Source organism: Elephantulus edwardii, unplaced genomic scaffold, assembly GCF_000299155.1.
Source record: "Elephantulus edwardii isolate Elephantulus edwardi_28Jun2011 unplaced genomic scaffold, EleEdw1.0 scaffold00105, whole genome shotgun sequence".
In the NCBI taxonomy this organism is placed as follows: domain Eukaryota; kingdom Metazoa; phylum Chordata; class Mammalia; order Macroscelidea; family Macroscelididae; genus Elephantulus; species Elephantulus edwardii.
The window spans coordinates 9,371,775-9,391,212 of NW_006399855.1; the positions used below are offsets into that span (position 1 = coordinate 9,371,775).

A 19,438-nucleotide genomic window follows, 5' to 3' on the forward strand; every position below is an offset into this window, starting at 1 on the left:
TGTATATAAACCAATATGAATTTTAAAATCATTAGTAGAAGTTGAGGAAAATGTTGGAAGAAAAGAGATCTTAACTTTAATAAAACAGGTCTGTCAAAATAAATAGGGCCCTCTGGTGCAAGTGATTTATTTTGTGTTCATCTATTCATTTAAAACAGCTTTAGGGGGAAGGTCTTAGAGTATAACCCTTCTCTTTCAACCCTGTTACACTTTTTTTCATACAAAAAGGGAAGTGTTAGAGACGTAGAGAAAATTCTAAGTAACAGCAGTGAACTAATTAGTGATAATTCAAAACCAGAGCATGCAACAAGTTGTTGTTGTTGTTGTTATGTGCCGTCGAGTCGCTTGCAACTCATAGCGACCCTATGTACAACAGCCCTAAACTCTGCTCTGTCCTGTGCCAATCGCACTGTCTCTGACACTCCCATCCCAATGCAACAAGTAGGGCTTACATTAAAGTTCTTTGTTTTGTGAATTTGTGGGTGAAGAATGTCAGACATAGAAGATTTTATTTTTTTTACCTTGTTCTATGGATTCTTAGCAGCGTTATGTCAGAAACCCAGATGTCTTATTCTCTTGTTCTCATACCATTTCCTCTGTCCTGTTATTAACCTCTTTGCCCGTTTGAGGTACCTTGTGGATTATTCTTCCATTCATTTATTTAAGGATTTACATCAAAACAGTTCCAAGGGATAACCTCTCAAAACAAAGGATTGTATTAATTGTAGGTGAATTTGCATTAGCTTTTTAAAGCCATGTTTTATTTGTTCACAAATATTCAGAAGAAACTTGACTGAGTCCTTTTCAGAAACAGCTGATGCAACAGCCTTTTAGCAGGAAGGGTGGAGCAAGGGGTTGGAGGGAAGGACAGCTGGAAGGATTTAGAGAATCTCTTTTATGAGTCTTTAAACAAGATAGAAACAATATTTAGTGTCTCTAAACTCTGAGTCTTCTTACATGGTTGTTAGCAGTAACTAGTAGTTGTCAATTTTTATATAAAGAGAGAGAAAAATGACCTTTATTGGTTTATGGAAGGGTCTTGAGTGAATCCCTGGGATGACAGGAGGACAGTAATTCTCTTCATGGTTGCATCCTACTATCACAGATAACAGCCACAACAAAATAGATAAATTGAACTTGCTTCAAGAAAATTATACCCATTTTGAACTCAGGATATATCAAATGGAGTTAGAAGGCAACTAATACCTGAAGGTTCTTTGACAGTTTCTGTAGTCTGTCTATAATACTGAGATTTAGTAATTCGAAGAGTAGTTGTAGAAGTTTGATGAGGTGGAAAGAAAAGAAATTAAAAATTTTTAGTAAAATATATTTATTTAAAAATGGAGAAGCTGTTTCTTTCAAATTCCCAATTTTCTTCAACCTCAGTAATTTAACTCTAGAGCAAAATTTATAGTCTTCCTCTTACTCATTCTTTTGTGGTTTATCTCTGAAACCCCTACTCATTTGCCATCTCCTTTATCTTCTGTTACACATTAAAATCATTCCACATAGTGATTTTTGTTTTCAGTGTGTTTGCTCTTGGTTTATAGGATGAAGACACTGAGAAGTAACATTCACATGAACTCAAAATTTACACAAAGAGGCAATGTTGTCCATTTTTGTAAAATGGATAGTGGGAATAGGTTTTGTGTAATAGTTGTTCTCAGATGTTTTCCCTCTAGGAAATCTACCCATTGCCTGTAGCTCCTGTAGCTTCCACCGTTTTCACCTATATCCTGGTGCCACATTATGATAATAATGCTGTCCTTTGTATGTATATCATACTTTGTTGTTGGAAGCAGGAGTATCATCCACCACATAAAGATAATAATGCTATCCTTTACATGTATATCGTACTTTATAGTTTTCAAAATATTTCATTTGACCCTCATGAACTTTAAAGTGTTGATACGAGTTAAAAGGGCTTCATCCTACTCTTAACATCATTTCTTGTTGTTAATTACTGACACATTCCAACTGTTCATTTGCCAGATTGAGGATAATGCTGTTTTGCCTCTGTTTTCTTGTACACAGGTTACTCAGGCCAGGACTTTGACTGGGCAGATTATCACAAACAGGATGGGGCAGAAGCAGCACCTCCCTTCTGCTTCAGAAATGTAAGATGCTTTTTTGTTATTAAAAAAAAATAATGAATATGGAGATTCTTCATAGGTTTTGTGAATTGAATGGGATTAGAGAACTGCATTGTGCTGAAGGATTATAAACTTCCACAGATTTTGAAGAGTCCTCTCAGTTTATATTTTCAGTAGCATTATGCTAGGCTGCAGTAGCAAATCAACTAATTAATATATTGTGGCTTAAACCTAAAGTTTATTTCTTCCTTATGCTTGGGTCTTGGAAATTCCTGATTTGACAGTTCTTCATTCTGTGCCAGATGTTTGAATTTAGTGAGCAGGTAGGATTAGAGATGAAGGGGAAGATAATCATACTTGTAAAAACTATAGTGTCCTAGTGACACCATCCACTGGTTAGGACCAGTCATGTGGCCTTGCGCTAAGGTTAAATGAGGCTAGGAAATGTTTTCTGGCTGGGCACGTGTCTCCCAGACTCTGTTCTGCACTATGAAAGAAGGAGGATAAATATTGGTGACAAGCTAGCTGTCTGCGAGATCAAGCCCATTGAAAAGAATGTCTCCTTCTGAGTTATGTTTTAAAAATATTATCTTAAATTTTTTCTTTTAAATTCTTTATAAGTTGCTAGCCTAACAACTATATGTAACGCTTGTTTTAAATTTATTCCTTGTTTAAGTATAGAATATTAGTATAGTAATAGGATTTTTGTGATTCCTAAAATGAATTTATGTGAATGTATTTATACACACGTGTTTGCACAGCTACACAGTGATTGATAATATACTTTATTATATTATTATTATACTTTATTATATTATTATTATTTTTATCTTCATTGCTACAAAGTATGTTGTTGTTGTTTAGTGCAATCAAGTAGAGCATGACTCACAGTGATCCTATGAAAAAAGACCTAAACCCTGTTCTGTAACTATGGTAGTTTCTTTAATTTCATAGAATTTCCAGAGGCATGTTGTTTAGGCAGTGGTTGCCACTCCTGATTCTAAGCCTGTCTTAATTTGGGAGCTCCACCAAACACTGTCCACCATGGTGACCATTACAGCATTTGACACACTAGTGGCACAGCAACCCCAAGTGATCCACAGGAGAAAGATGGTAAATCTCATCTCATGCAGTTTACTGCCTCTGAAAACTCACTGGAGGTCAGTGAAGAAGGCACACAACAACAACAAAAGCATATAAACATAGAAATGAGTAAGTGACAGAACTAGAACTCATGGTTCTGTGAATGAATGATCTCTCCATTTATGACACTATCCCACTACAAGTGTAATTTCTTAGTAGTGTTGAAGGACTCTTAGCAGTGTTTTAAGAGATATGTGAGGACAGTTATGTTACTTTACTGTACTATCATAAAGATAGCAGCTGGTCAGCTTCAAAGGCTTATTAATTCCATTGAGTTCTTACTTGATATTTTGTTACCATGCTAGGCTTTCCTATTACAGACTGTGCTAGTAGCCTCAGTGACTTTGAATTAGAACCATGGAAACACTGTCATATCTCTGAACCTCTTTGAGGTTGGACTACATACCAAGAGTTCAATTCCTTCCCTAACACTCTAGCTTTGGTGGGAAACCTCTCCTGTTTCCCCCTGGATAGGTCTTTAGAGAGCTGGCTGCTGCTTCTGTGGTAATCATCCTTTGAGGAAGGCATTTATCCATTCCTTGGCTCCCATTCATCTTGCAGTTGTCCAGATGGATTTTAATAGTGGAGCAAGTGGCCACATCCCCAGGTAGCCTCAGAGCTTTAAGGATTTAGCTATCAGGATTAAATTTGCCTTAATGAATTTGCTGGTGTATTCATTAGGAATGCATTTGTTTCGCATATGCCCCCTTTTGTTTCTGGCTCTCCATTTATTTAATAGACATGATTGTTATCTGCCCATTGGCATATGCATTGCATTACTGATACTTTTCAGAATTTGTTAGCTTGCTAGCAGTGTTCTTTAATGGAATGCTTATTAGGAATTCAATTTTTAATCACACATCTACTGTGTAGCCAGAGAGAGCAAGTGTGGTAATGGATGCATGGAAGACATTTCCCCAGGGATGTTTAACAATCCAAGGCAGTTATGAAATAGATTGACATAGCCAAATGCTTAGTAAAATAAACTCACAGGTAACAGTTTTGCTATTGATCCTTTATAAATTACCCTCAAGCAGTGAGCTGAAACGAAAATAGGTTATGTGGTTGTAGCTTTCCCTTATTAAGTAGAATAAGATGCACTTTAACTCACTTAGAGGTTTTTCAAGCAGCTTATCGAACTGTATTGTCAGAGGAAGCTCAATACATAAAATGTGTGGATGAGGCAGGATGACTTGCAGAAAAACAGCCCACTTGTACATCTTGATTCCTATTGAAAGGATAAAATTCATTTCTTAACAAATCTAGCATAGTGCTACTTATGTAAAGCCTTATTAGCAAATTTTAACTTACAGAAAAAGATAAAAGTAAATATCTATTGTGTTATGTTGCTTTCTGTAAATAACATAAAGACATAGTCTCATTTACTTATTACATATTAACCCACCATCACTGAGTGAATTCAAACTCATGATGACCCTTTAGAACAAGGTAGGAATCGCCTTTCCCAAAGGGTCTCTATGGCCGTAGTTGTTTACAGGAGCAGCCAGCCACATCTTCCTCCTGTGTGATGATCAGTGGGCTCGATCTGCTGTCCTTTCTAGCAGCAGTTGAGCCCTTAAACCACTGCACTACTAGGGATTCTCTGTTAGAGAAATATGTTTGTCTGTATTTGTATATTTTAAAATAGTTATGTTTGTATATTATTGTAAATTATCTCAGTATAATTTATTAAAAGGAATTGTGTATACTTAACAATGCATTTTTTATTACATTTTAAAAAATTCAAAGAGACAAGTGACAACTAAAATAGATAACTTCTAGATATGAAAAAGCATCTGATATAAAATTCACTGGATGTTTTACAGTACAATAAAGATCATAGTAAAGAGTCAATGACTTTACAAATTATTCAAACTAAAGAATAAGAAAAATAGTGGTCAAGGAAAGATGATAAACAGGGCCTCAGGGATCCGAGGAAAAATATTGTTGATTTGAGACTCAGAATTAACAAGAGAGACTGTGGCAGAAAAAATATGGAAAGTTAATCACCATAATTATCCAAAGTATCTGAGAGTCCAAAACTTAGGAATCTCAATCCCAAGAAACATAAATAGAGAAAATCAATATAGTAAAATTATTGAAAACAAAACATTAATAGAAAAATCTTGAAATGTGGCCTAGTGGCAAGAAGCTGCACTGCAATCCTGAAGGCACATGGTTTGAGGGCACCAGTCAGTCTGCAGGAGAAGGGTAGACCCCTCGCTCATTTGATTAACTGCCTCTGAAAACTCACCAGATGGCCAGTTATGGGTCGGTTGCAACTCTGTGGTATATAGCCACAACATCGTGATATGTTAGATGAAATGCAAATTAAAACCACAACAAGATACGATAACACACATGTTACAGTCACTAAAAGAAAAATATGTTTACAGTACCAAGTATTGGAGAGAATGCCTAACATCTGTAACTTTTCATACATTTCTCTTGAGAAAATTTTTATTACCACCTTGGAGAACAATTTAGCTTTCTCTAAAGGTAAATATGCACTTACCATATCCAACAACCCTTTATCTAGAGAAATGAAAACTTACATGCATGCAAAAATTTATACTTTAATGTTTATGGAGAAACCACTCAAATGTGTAAGTGGTAAGTGGATAGGCAAACCATGGTCCATGTACATACGAGAATACTACTTGGCAATAAAATGAATCAAAGTACAGAGGCATGCATTAGCATGGATGAATTTAAAATCATTGAGTTCAGCAAAAGAAGGCAGATTCAGTGTTTCTATTACATGATTCCTTTTGTATGATGTAGTAGGGAGAACAGAATCATCAGAAAAGAAAAAAAGACCAGTGGTTGGCAGGCATTCGGATTCAGAGAAGGGCTGGTTTGGCAGAGAGTATTGCAATTTTATTCTTAAGGGTGAAGAATCAGTTTTGTATCTTGATTGTGCTTATGGCTACACAACTGTGTGCTTCAGCATTTATTTAATGGTCCTAGCCTCATAGAATAAGGTCCTAAAAAGAATGAACTTTACTATATGTAAACTTTTTAAAAGCAAATAAAAGCCAGGAAAACGGTCAAAGGGAAACAGTTTCAGGTAAAAGAAAGCCAAGATCATTTATCACCAGCAGACTCACACTGTAAGAAGTGCTGAGAACATTTTCCAGATAGAAAGGCAATGATGACAGATGGAAATGGGAATTTACCTGCTTTAAAACCCTCAAATATGGCCAGATATGAGGCCAGTGAAGAATATGGGAAAGTAGAAGAAAGGATTTGTTCATCAGTGGTTTTGTAGAAGTAAGGTCCTGCTTTAAGAGAGACTTTGGATTCACCCAACTGTTCATTCACCCAAGTATGCACATTTTGGGCAAGTACCATTAGGCACCTACAGTACACCATTATTGACTGGCATTATGACGTCCTGGTATTTCAGAAGTGGATGGCCAGTCAGTCTCAAATAGAGATTGACACAGGGACTACAGCAGTGGGCTTGAGCGTGGCATAGATTGTGAGGATGGTGTGTGACAGGGCAAACTCTGCTGTTCTTCACTGCATTACTATGAATCACCGTTGACCCAGTGACACCTGACAACAACCATTGATGTGGTTTGTTTCTTTGTTTAATCTCTTGGTGAATAGATTAGGAGTGAAAAATGAGGTTTTCAAACTTATAAACAAGACTATCTTATTATATATATGTGTGCATGCATATATGTGTATTTCTGTATTTTTATCCGGTCAGCCCTATGGCTGCAAAACACCGTATTGTGATGTTTGTTGGCTCAATATTAGGTCCGTTTCTTTTTTAGACGTCATTCAGTCGGGGTTTCACAAAGAACATGAAACTTGAAGCTGTGAATCCCAGGAATCCAGGAGAACTCTGTGTGGCCTCGGTTGTCAGCGTGAAGGGCAGGCTTATGTGGCTTCACCTGGAAGGTATGCACTTGGCAGAATTCTGAAGCAAATAGCAGAGTGTGTAAGAACCCAGCACTTCCCACTCGTGCCCTCTTTGGTTTGGTTTTTTTTTATTAGATGGAGCTTAAATGGTTCAGTGTCCTTAAATAAGTGAAACTATCAATACAAATTCATTTAGAGGCCATTATCTTAACTAATAATTTCATGAAATGATATGCTTGTGAGAGAATTATAATTGGAACACTGTGTTGTCTTTTAACATCTATGTTTGGAAATGCTAATTTCACCATCAAATTATAAGCTGTCTGTTTTACGAATGACCAGAAGACAGATTTACCAACAGCTCCAACTTGCTTTTTAATATCTTGCAATTTTCTCTCACTTTGGAACACTTTGAACTCCTACTCATAACACAGTCACTTTCACCAGCTGCACATGGAGATTTTAAGTCACTGGAAAGGCTTGGAGCCTGTTCTCTCTCTAAAAATCTGTGAAGAAGTACTATTTGCACCTGTTCTGATGTATGTATCTACAAGTTTGACTTAAAGGCATGATTAGGAACTGAGTTCATTCTTCATTGACAACTGTATTTCGTAGTATTCTCTTGGATAAATATTTAAGGTCTGGGTAACATAGGGGTGAAAAAAGTTTATATTTTAATGTGAGTTTATTCTCTTATATGATTTTCACAAAATAACACCTCAAAAGTAGCTTTCCCCAAAATATATAATAAACAAGATTTAAATTTGTTTTCAATCATGTCTAAATTATTCTTGTATGATTACAGTTTATTTTTATGTTTACAAGTAATTCACAGAACAGTGTGGTTTTGTCAGCAGAACTTTGATCAGCTTTTGCCTTTAGGTAGACAATCCTATTTTCTAAATATTAACTTTTAAACAAGAAATATTGACAATTACTTGACTCTAAGGTTTTTTCCATCTTCCTATAACTATTGGTTTTAAATATCTTCTTATAGCTATTTCTTTTAAACTATTTTATAACTTTGAATAGTAATTTTAGATGTATATGAAAAAATGACAGAAAAGACTAGACATGAATAAAGAAATAACGTTAGCTATCTGAGGCCATAGTTTAAAGCTCATTGTGTAGTTATGCAATTATTAGTATAAAGAGTTTGAAAGGACATAATATTGTTGATTATAACTCGTCCATCCTTATTTCCTCAGTAAGTAAATTTTAAAAAGTTTCCCGATAGGTGTGTGTCTCATAAATATTGAACTCCAAGGGATTGGAAAAAGTAACAAACTGTAATTTTACGGAATAGAATTTGTGCTTCTTGATTCTCAGGAAATAGTTTGAAATGTTACTGTGACTTAAAGTTTCAAAGTTAACTAAAAATAAATGGAAAGAATCAAAAAAAGTTGAGTACTTAGGGGATTTTTACAAACAGTGAATTCTCATTTGAATGAACCAAAATGAAGAGAAGAGCTGGGACATGACTTTAGTGACATTATAGAGAATAAAGTTGATCTAACTTTCCCTGAAAACAAAATCTCTTCTCAAATGCCTAAGCATTAAATTTAACTTACTCCCTATCATGTTGCTGTGCCGTATTCTGAGATGAGAGTCTTTTGTTATTGACTTGAAAATAATAAAGTTAAAGCCCAGGTTTCATCATTATTATTTAGCACATTATGGTTAGAACTCTCTGACAGTCATTATTTATTTAGCAGTTTGTACTTTCAGAGTGCTTTACAGCTGTTAATTACCTAACACAGCAGTAAGAGTATTCTGAATTTTATAGGTGAAGAAACTAGCTGAGCCATTAAGATATGCCTGGGTTTCAATTTCAATACTTTTGACATCTTGTCTGTTACTTTATTTGCCAGACCTCACAACCTCCCATTCTTAAAAAGAATAATGAGCAACATTCTATGCATATTTAACATTTCTGACAGTCGTGCCTCCTTTTGCTGGTCTTCCTTGGGATATAAATTTTTGGTTTTATTACAAAAAAATGTAAATTGGCTTGTGTCAGCTCTTTTCTTTCCCCCCCAGAATGGTGTCATCCTGTAATAATGAAAATTAATTAGCATAGGAAACAGCCTGGAAAAGAGCTTGTTCAGTGTTTTAAACCTTACACATTTTTTAGAAGTGTTTTTAAACAATCTGTTGAGTATCATCTACCTAGATATGTTGCGTGAAGTGGTGCAGCTCTCTCACCACTTTAAAAAATGTACATAATACCCACAAATAAAAGGAAATTCTAGTCAGTCTCCTTAGTCTGGCTTTGATTTTTTTTTTCTTTCTTTTTTTTTTCTCCCTTACTGAGCTGTTACCTTTTAATGTGACAGCTTAATAGCACTTATTTCTCATTAGTCACAGTTTTATGTGTGTAGTGTTTTCTTTTCTCAGTCCTGGGGATAAAAAGATAGAGATTCAGTATGGTCACTTTGAGGCTCTTAAATTATTTTTATGATGATGATCACCCTGATTATAGAGCATTTATATGACACTTTAAATTTATAATGTCCCTTATAACATTTTGATTACTTATTTTTATGCATTAAATTGAGTTGAAGTATTTCAACACATGGCTGATTGACCACTTTTAGGTAATTAAAACAGTCATGTTTGTTTAATACTTGACATCTTTTGAAGTCATTTCTTTTAAGTGTCTGCAAAGGAGCTGATGTTGAAGAGGTTGCAATGGGTAAAATATATGAGACTAATATAATTTGTTAGGTGCATCTTTGAAAATAATTTCGGCTCTCACAAAGCACTAATAGTCAGCAAGGGTAGTTTAGGATGATGAGGTTGTGTGTTTTCAACGAATCCTCTGTTATGTTATTATTTTTCGTGAGGTAGAGTGTCATCCTTATAGTATACTTTCACAAGACTATACTTTCAAGGGTCATCTCTATAATTCCTTATAATATACTTTTCTTTTTAAAGGTTCTTGCAAACCATGTGAACTAATCAAATATAATAACCTTGTCATTTATGCCCATATGTCTGCATTTTCACATATGGGGTGACTTTCTGGTCACTTCAGGTTTTTTTTCTTTTTTAGATTAGATTATAAATGCAGTTTCATTCCGGAGAGAATTGTTGTGCTTGATCTCATAGGTCTTAATTTATTCAGTGGTTTCACATCTTTCTCTTTGCCTTTGTTGACTCTCTTCTGAGGCTGCCTTTCTGATAAAATTTTTTAACCTCCTGAATGTTTACATGCATAGCTTTATTTTGCACTTGAAGTGGGAATAAATAAATTCCTAGCCCACAATTCTAGTGGTTTATGAAAGGAATTGACAAGAAGTTTGTAGAGTTTAACTATTAATTATAGTTTCAAAGAGGAGAGAGGGTTTATGAAAATTAGGTTTTTGTTAAGAAATAATAATTTACATCTTTATACCTTCCTAATAATTTTGCCATATTATCTTGTTTGATGCTTACAAATCTGAACACTTTATCTGCAAGAATATTGAGATGTGCAAAGTGTATGATTTATGCAATATCAAAGATTTGATAGGTGGGCCACTCCTAAATCTTAGTTTGTAACATGTTGCTTTTCCAGTTTAGTTTCTTTTATAAATTTATAAATCACCAGTTAGGCATATGGCCATTTTATTGCAAGTAGTCTATTTAAGGGAAGATGAGCTCTCTGATTCTCCTGGTATTTATTTAAGTTAGTATTACGAGCTCTGGTAGTCTAGTGGCAAGAAGCCGCCCTGCAATCCCAAAGGCACTCAGTTCAGATCCACCAGCTGCTCTGTGGGAGAAGGATGGACAGTCTCCTCCTGTAGGATCAACTGCCTCTGAAAACCTGCCACAGGGTCAACTATGGGTTAATGCTGACTCAACAGTACACAACAACAGTATTACAAATCACCTGGGAATCTAATTGACGTTCAAGTTATGATTGACTTAGTCTGTGTTGGGGTCTAAGATTCTTCATTTCTAATACATTTTCAGATGATGCCAGTACTGATCTCAATTTGATTAGGACTAAGTAAATATCTCTGTCAAATAGGAAAAGTATAGGAGAATTCAGAATAAAGATGATCTGAGAGCATTTTCTATCTTTCTACCTTGCTATGATCTTTGGTCTTTGGTTGTAGCTTTGCTTATGTGGTTATAAAGTGGCTATTTGATCACCAACTACTGTCTCAGTGTTCCAGTAAGGAAGAAGATAGCAGGGGTGAAGGGGAATGAAGGCTGTCTTGCTTAAAGAACTCCTTGGAAATGTTTCACTTTTCCCCACCATAGCGTATGCTTAAATTTTGTTGTCTAGCCCTGAGTCAAATTGCTGCTTCCAGCAATTTTGCCCATAATAGTGAAAAGGGCATTGTGTTTAGAGATACAGCAGAAAGCACAGAAGAATAGTCAAATAAAGTATTTATATGCTTTCAGTTGACAGTTCTAACAGAGTCATTGTTTAATACCAAAAGCTTGGTTTTGATCTTGTAAAGATCGTTTGTGGTGATAAGGAACAGAAGGTACTTAGAGTGATTTTTGGCAGTGCAGTGATCCCAGCTGAAGGCACTTCCTGCCTTGTGTTGTAGCTTGCTGGTTGCAATTAAACATGGAAGGTTGAGAGAATCAGCGAGCTTTAATATGCATTTTGGACCTACTGTTTATGATTCTTCAAAGCGTGAGCCACCTTGAATTGAAGGTGAAGAGGCTTCAGGTGACCATAATCCACTGAAAAAATATCCCAAGCAGATAATGACACAGTAGGAGACTAACTATTGGCAAAGCACCCATAGGAGCAGGTGTACGTGACAAAATATATTGTCCTGTATCATTGGTCCCTGAAGGTAATTTTCAAAAATACAGTCTTGATCATCTATAAAAACATATATAAGACTGGTAGCCCTCTGACAAAAGTTAAATATATGCATATATAATTTCTTTTAGAGCAAAATCTGTGTATGTCTTTTAGCCTCTGCAGATTGTATATGCTGGGTATATTGTCACGTGTGAATGGAACTATTTTTGCCTTGGAAAGCAACTATGAAATAATAAAAACAAATCTTTATATTCTTTCATGTAAAATTTCATGAAACTTGACAGAATAAGATGTGACTTCCATTGGCAGCATGTATTTCTGATGGAAAACATTCCTTTCTATTTGTCTTTCTTGTTGATTCACCTTATAAAAATAAAGTCACCTAGCAAGCATGGAAATGTTATTTGGCATAGGGGAGAAATGCACCTCTTGAGCTTGACAAATTTAACTGAGAACACAGGAAATCTGCACAGAGCTCTACCCTAAACTCACTGCTGTGGAATGATCTGAACTTACAGTAACCCTATTGGACACAGTGGCACTACCCTATAGGGTTTCCGAGGCTGTAAATCTTTGCTCCCTGTTTCTTTTACTGTCTGCCTAGTGGGTTCACACCACTAGTCTTTTGGTTAACAGCCAGGCACTTTGGCTAGAATCCCAATTTTTCTGTCACTTTGAGTAAATGTACCTAATGAACTTTACTAGGAGAAGGCGAAAATTGGTGCAGCTTCTCATCTGTAAGTTTCTTGGCCAATGTATGTGTCCTTCATTCCCTCCCCTTCTAAAGGAGGATAGGCACTATATGCTTCCAGCTGGTACTAGAACAAGGATGAGCTCTAAGCTGTGACAGTCCTCTGTTCATCCCATTCCAAAGTTACTAAATGGACACTTCTTCACTTATAAACTGCAGAATTTTTAATTGCATCTTAGTGAGTGTGTGTCCTTGACTGTGATGTTAAAGTCATAGCCGATTAACTTAATGCTGGATGGACAGTATAGGTATTGCATTCTGAGGAATGAATTGCAGTATGAAGTTGTGCAGAATAATTAGTGTCTTCGAGTGTTTATTTATAAAATGAGAATAAAATTGTGCTCACATCCTCAAACTCTCATTCTTTGCTGCTTTGCTGTTGAGTCAAACTTAACTGGCCCGCTATGGGTTTCTGAGGCTGTAAGTCACAAGGAAGAGATTGCTGATCTTTCTCCCACAGATCTGCCGGTGGATTTGAACCATTGAATTAGTGAATCCATGTAAATGACTTGAAATGGTTTCTTTCACATAGTTGAACCTACAAATAATATTCATTTTTAATAATTAATAATTCCATTAGAATCCATCAGCTGCTCTGCAGGAGATAGATGGACTGTCTCCTCCTGTGTGATTAACTGCCTCTGGAAATCTTTTGGAGGGTCAGGTTTGGGTTGATTTCAACTGGACAGTACACAGCAATAACATTCTAACCTAGAAAAGATGTGATATACTCTACATCTATGAATTTTTTGTGTTTTAACCTTAAAAATCTGGTATAGCTGAACTTTTAGGTTTGTAAAGAGTAGTGATTACCAGGCATCCTTACTTGCTTACATGGCTCTTTAACTTGTTGCTGCCACAGATATTTTGATCAAAACCTGGTTTTGAAATAGGTAGTCTGATTCTCAATTAAAGAACAAATTACGGTGACACCCGACTCTCATAATACAGTGATTATAAGAGTGGATGCTAATCAAAGGTCAGTGGTTCAAACTCACCAGCCATTTAACTCAGGAAAGATATGGGAGTCTGCTCCCAGGAAGGTTTATGGCCTCGGAAACAATATAAGTCAATTCTTCTCAGTCCTGTAGTCATGATGAGTAAGAATGGCCTTAAAGGCAACAAATTTCACTGTTTAGTTTGGTTGTCTTTTGATTCTAAATTAAAGTAGAATTGTTTTATATTTTCGTGCTTTCAATATGTAATTTAGCATTTGTCAGCCGGTCCTGTTCCCAAGGTTCGAATTTTGTAAATAAACTAGTAGAAAATTAAAAAAAATAAAACAAAGCATACATTAAAAACAAACAAAACCTAAGAATCATATTTTTTCCCTTAAAGTGGAATATTAAAAGGTAATTTATTTGGTAGAGTAGCTCAATGCCAGGCTGTCTTTTCAGCATATATTAGTAGGATGAAATGAATTTTTTTAAACAAAAGTTTACAGAAAAGTTGGATTTTCATTCATTCATTGATGCAGATTTTCCCTCCCTCCCTCTCCCCAGTTCACATTTTTAAATATTTATTTATTCTTGCACCATTTTCTTCCTCACCCCCTTTTCTCTCCTTCCCCCTAGTCCTCTTTGTAGTGCACCTCTTATTCTGGACTGTTGTCTTACATATAATGCCTAATCATAGATTCCTTTTAAACACTTCTCTAACTCATCTATCTCAATACGGTATTCAATATATATTAACTCTTTTCCTATTCTCCTCCCAAGACCCCATGTCAGTTCTGCTTCATAATAGTGATATTATGCAGTATTTATCATTTTGAAACAGACATTTCACTCACCATAATGTCCTCCAGGGTCAGCAATACCCATCACAATAGCTAATCACAGATTAAATACTTAGGAACAAATCTAACTAGAGAAACAAAAGACCTATACAAAGTAAATTACAAAACGTTATTAGAAGAAACAAAAAGAGATCTGGAGAAATGAAATAATATACCATGCTTATGGATAGTAAGACCCAATATCATGAGGATGAAATGAATTTTTAAGATCTATTATGCAGCATGAGTGGCATCTACTTCCTAAACAACATGTCTCTGGAAACTCTATGAACTTTGAGAAATGATGATAGTTATATAGAAAGGTGTCAGGCCTTTTGTTTGTAGGATTGCTATGAGTCATGTTTGACTCACAATCAACAACAACAGCATCATGCTCTTTAACAGAGAACCACAAATGAATATTTTTTTAACACAGAATCTTTTTTTGTCTCACAGTTTAAGGTTCTAAAAGTCTGAATTTAGGGCACTGAGTATAGAAGAGTTATCTCTCTGTTGGCTTAGGGGAAGACAAGGCCCTTGCCTTAGCTTCTGTCACTCTGGCATTGTGACCATCTTCAAATGGCACCTATCTTACTCTGTTAGAGTACCTGTGTAATCTGCTCCTTTTTTTTTTAATTCAAAAGCAGTTAGATTTAAGACATACACTTTGGGACCTCATTTACATATTAAAGAAATTCTATTTGTACAGGTAAAACCCATAGGTATTCTAATACATATCAGGAAATGGCAAAACTCACTTGATAATGCAACTCAGAGGTCTTGGAAACTGAATGTAGAGTGTTCATCCCTATATCAGAAAGGATAGTATTCAAGGTATTTCAAGTTGGAAGGGATTGCTCACAGGAAACTAGATGCTTATGTGATTATTTATGGAGGCTAGAGAAAGGACTTCATGGGGCTTGTACCAGGACTTGCTGTATCCCAGAAGTCAGGAAGCTCTTATTTCTACCTAACTCCACGTCATGGTTTCTTGTAACTATAAAGCTTGTGAGGAGACATTGGAATCGTTCCACCTTGATCTCAGTACTTTGCAGCTTATGAAGAGAAATTGAATTTCCAGGTCTGATTAACACTTATCTATTACCTTGCTAGTCAGCAGCAATAATGTTTTCTAGAGTTAAGTTCTTTTCTAGCAAAACTAGTGAAGCTTGAATGTGTGTGTGTGTGTGTGTGTGTGCCCGCGCGCGTGCGTATGGGTGTGTGTGTGTGTTTGTTTCTCTATGTATCTGCAAAGAATGAGATAAAAATTATTTTATCCCAAGGAAATTACTTCAGTGGTTTTAGAGGTTGGCAAGTCCCAAAACAGACATGAGATCGAAGACTTACCCGGACTCATGTAGCTGTAGAGACTGATGAGCCCAAGATCAGTTGACCAGATAACAGGCTGCTGGCTCATGAGCTGCAGAGGCTAATGGATCCCAAGGCAATTGAGAAGGCCACTGACTCAAGTCCAGAGTCAGATGATGAGCTATATGCAAGATCCAAATTAAGCAAAAAGCTATTGTGGGTCCAGGTTCCTATAAACCTGGTGTCACAAGTTTTTCATCAGCCGATCAGTGCATATGTTCTGTTTAAAGAAAACTTGTAAGATGTTTTGTTGGCTCATTAACAATGACCTCATGGCCAACAGCATTCTTAACTTATTCATGAATGGAGATTATATAACATAAGTATTTTCTCCATAAGACACATCCCAGTCTTCCTGCATTGAAGAATACAAACAGCATTTTAGCACTGCATTTGGTGGCCATTTAAAGCTTTGATGTTGTGAACTAACAATGTGAAGAAATAAAAAAACTATCACACTAAAATAAACCACAAAGCATGATGAAAAGCAGGAAGAGTGAAGTTTCCATGTTTAACCTCAGCTGGAATTGTGCGTGGCAGTGCAGTTGTTTTATGACTCTCCACCCATCTTCACCTGACCGTGGTGATTGTATGCTTGTACATAAGTGTTAGCGAGGAGGTGAGTTCACAAATACAGAACTTGTATACAGTGAGACACAAATGTACTTTGTGCATAATAGAATATGTAAGATCTTACATTATGTAATGATTATGCTGTTGTTATTATTATGTGCCATTGAGTGGACTGCGACTCATAGCAGTTCTATACACAATGGCTCTGAACCCAGCTCTATCCTGAGCCAATCTAACCAACACACTAATTACTGTGTCAATCCACCCAGGGTCTCCCTCTCCTGCTCTGTCCTTCTACCCTTCCAAGCATGGTGACTTTTTCCAAAGACTGGTCCCTCCTGGCAACATGCTCAAAGTATGTCAGATAAAGCTTCAAAATCCTTACCCCTAAGGAGCAACTTGCTTTCACCCTCCCCAGGTTAGACCTGTTTGTTCTCTTGGCAGTCCATGCTTATGGAAGTTCAGTGCTCTTTTCCAATACCACAATTCAAAGGTATCAATTTTTCTTCTGCCACCCTTAATTGTTGTCCAGCTCTCTAATGTGTACCAATTAATTGTGAAGACCATGGCCTAAATCAGGTGCATCATAGTCTCTAGACTGATATCATTGCTCTTTAGCACTCTGGAGAGGTTCCTGGCAGCGATTTAGTATTTTTACAAAAATAGTAAAACAATAGAGTTTTTATTTTCCAGTTATATAATAATACAAGATATGCTGGGTTAACTCAGCTCATGTATTTAGGCTTTGGTGTTGTTATGTGCCTTTGAGTCAGAAGGAACCCATGGCTGGCTCTCCAGTGGATTTTCAGAGGCTATAAATCTCATGAGAGGAAACTGCCCTTCTTTCTTTTTTTGAGCAATGGATAAACCAATATAATTAGTGTTTTCCTCTTAAATAGTTTCTTTCCATCATCTTCTTTTTATTAACACTAATTACTTTTTTCTACCTCCATTCTCCCACTAGTGTTCTGCTTTTAGTTTTTTTAAAAACAACTCTGGTTTTAAAAAAAGAAAAAGTATTTCTCTCTCTTGCACCTTGACCTGTGTGGACTCCTTCAAAACCCCTCCTCTACCATCCCTGTCATACTAGGCTCTGTAGTTTCTTATTCAGATAAAATTCTCAGGTACATTTGCTTTGGTTCTTAAGTTTGTCCTGCCTCCCTTACATGTGAAAATGGTCAAGATGCTTCAGAGTCCTTTCTTTCCTCAGTGCTATATATGGTATAATTATCTTTTTGTGATTTTATGCTGGCAAATCCAAATACTTAACATTCACAGTAAACAGATTTATAACTCACCTCTTCATGTTAACTGAAAAACAGCATATTGATATTTGTTTATCACACTACATCTTAAATTCAGTGTGCCCAGAATAGATTTTTTTAGTTGTTATTTCTACTCTTTCTGAAGCAGTCTCTACCAAGTTGTAGAAACCATCCAAAATGCAAACTCTGAATCCTTGTCTTTATACCTCCTTACTGGTCCCCATAACATGGTCATCACTTCAGAATCTTTCTGTTCACACTGCCACATTCTTATTCCACTCGTCCTCTCTTACAGTATTTATATGGTCTTCTTCCTCTTTCTCTATCATGTCCTGGGACTCTCAGTGATAGATTTGTCACATATAGGTACAAACCACTTGTTAAACCTTCCTCTTAATTTTCAGTCTCTGTTTCTGACCAAGTAAAGACTAAATCCCATAGCATAGACTTGAATAGCCTTCCTCTCCCAATATATTCACATACAATACTTTTCTAGGTGTGTGACATTGGCAGGCTTATACTTCTGGGTTTGACAATCTCTTATCTGTGCAGTGTCACTAAATGTATATATACACACTAATAGAACTTACTTCACAAGACATTTGTGGGGGTTGAGTGAGTGAAAGGATAGTTGCATGGAGATGTACTCGAAACAGATTAATAGATACATAGTAAATAAAGGTTAATGATGGCCGCAAGTTCTCATTCCAGCGGTGCCCAACTACATGGAGCCTGTGGTCCATCAGACATCACTGTTTCTACAGACATCCTCACATGTTTATTGGTGCTAGGAATTATGATCCTGAGCCATATTCCTGTCTTTGCATATTAGGTAGCATGCTGTACAAGACTTCCTGTGCACATTTATCATGAAATGCTTACTAAATACTAGGAGGATTAAGTAAAATACATGTTCCTCAATGAAAAAGCAATTCATGATACAATTGCCTGTTAAGAATTGCTTTTTTTGCCAACTGAATTTTAAGACAGTACATTATACTTGTAAGCAAAAATTCAAGAAAGCCTTGATTGGTTTTCCATATACTTAAGTTCAATCCTGGTAAACCACCCATCCAAAATCATTTGGGATCCTGTGAAAACTACTATTTTGGAGGCTCACCACAGACCTGAACTTAACCCCTGGGATGAGAGTCCTGAATCTGCATTTGTAACACTAACCTATCCAGAGGATTCTTGGGCACATTGAAGTTACTGAATTGCTATGACAGATCAAACAGATAAGACCTGATGGGCTCAGAGAAACGTGCCCGAGGCAGTCTCTTTGTGGTGGAGACCAGGTGCAGAAAACTGCTCCTTAAGCCTTTTCATAATTTGTGAAAAACTCAGGTGATCACTAAGCATTTTACAGAGGCTTGCAAAAGTAAAGCAAGGAAAAGAGCAAATGTGAAAAGATTATATTTCAAGTCAATGTGGGTGGTTGTATGATCATTAGAAAGAGATCTGGCTTGCATGAAACATCTGTGAGGGAAGCTGCTTCAGCAGAACAGGATACACACGCAGTCCTCCATGGACATTTCGCTAGACCATACTCAATACAGTGGGAGAAAAATGTAGAACAAAACTACATCTGGATACGTGTAAAAAAGGATTCTTGAACTGATTTTGAGATTATAGGAATGCTCAAGACTGTCACCCCAAGTCGGACTCCATTCCCAGAGTTCTTTTTTTCAGTCAAGTAATAGATGAGCTTACAAATAGTGTTAGCCATTAGAAAAGCACTTCTTTAAGCAATCAACAACATGAGAGCAAGCAATCGACATTTATCCAAAGACAAAGGAAAAGGCAAGGACAGGCAGGGAT

General features: G+C 36.3%; 1 protein-coding gene across 1 annotated transcript in view; it reads left to right on the forward strand.

Moving 5' to 3' along the window:
* SFMBT2 (Scm-like with four mbt domains 2) overlaps positions 1–19,438 on the forward strand; it is a 275,339-nt gene that overhangs the window by 182,895 nt on the left and 73,006 nt on the right. Inside the window, exons 9-10 of the mRNA XM_006891856.1 lie at positions 2,035–2,117; positions 7,022–7,148. Of these exons, the coding sequence (XP_006891918.1) occupies positions 2,035–2,117; positions 7,022–7,148 (210 nt within the window). The remainder of the gene's footprint in view (positions 1–2,034; positions 2,118–7,021; positions 7,149–19,438) is intronic.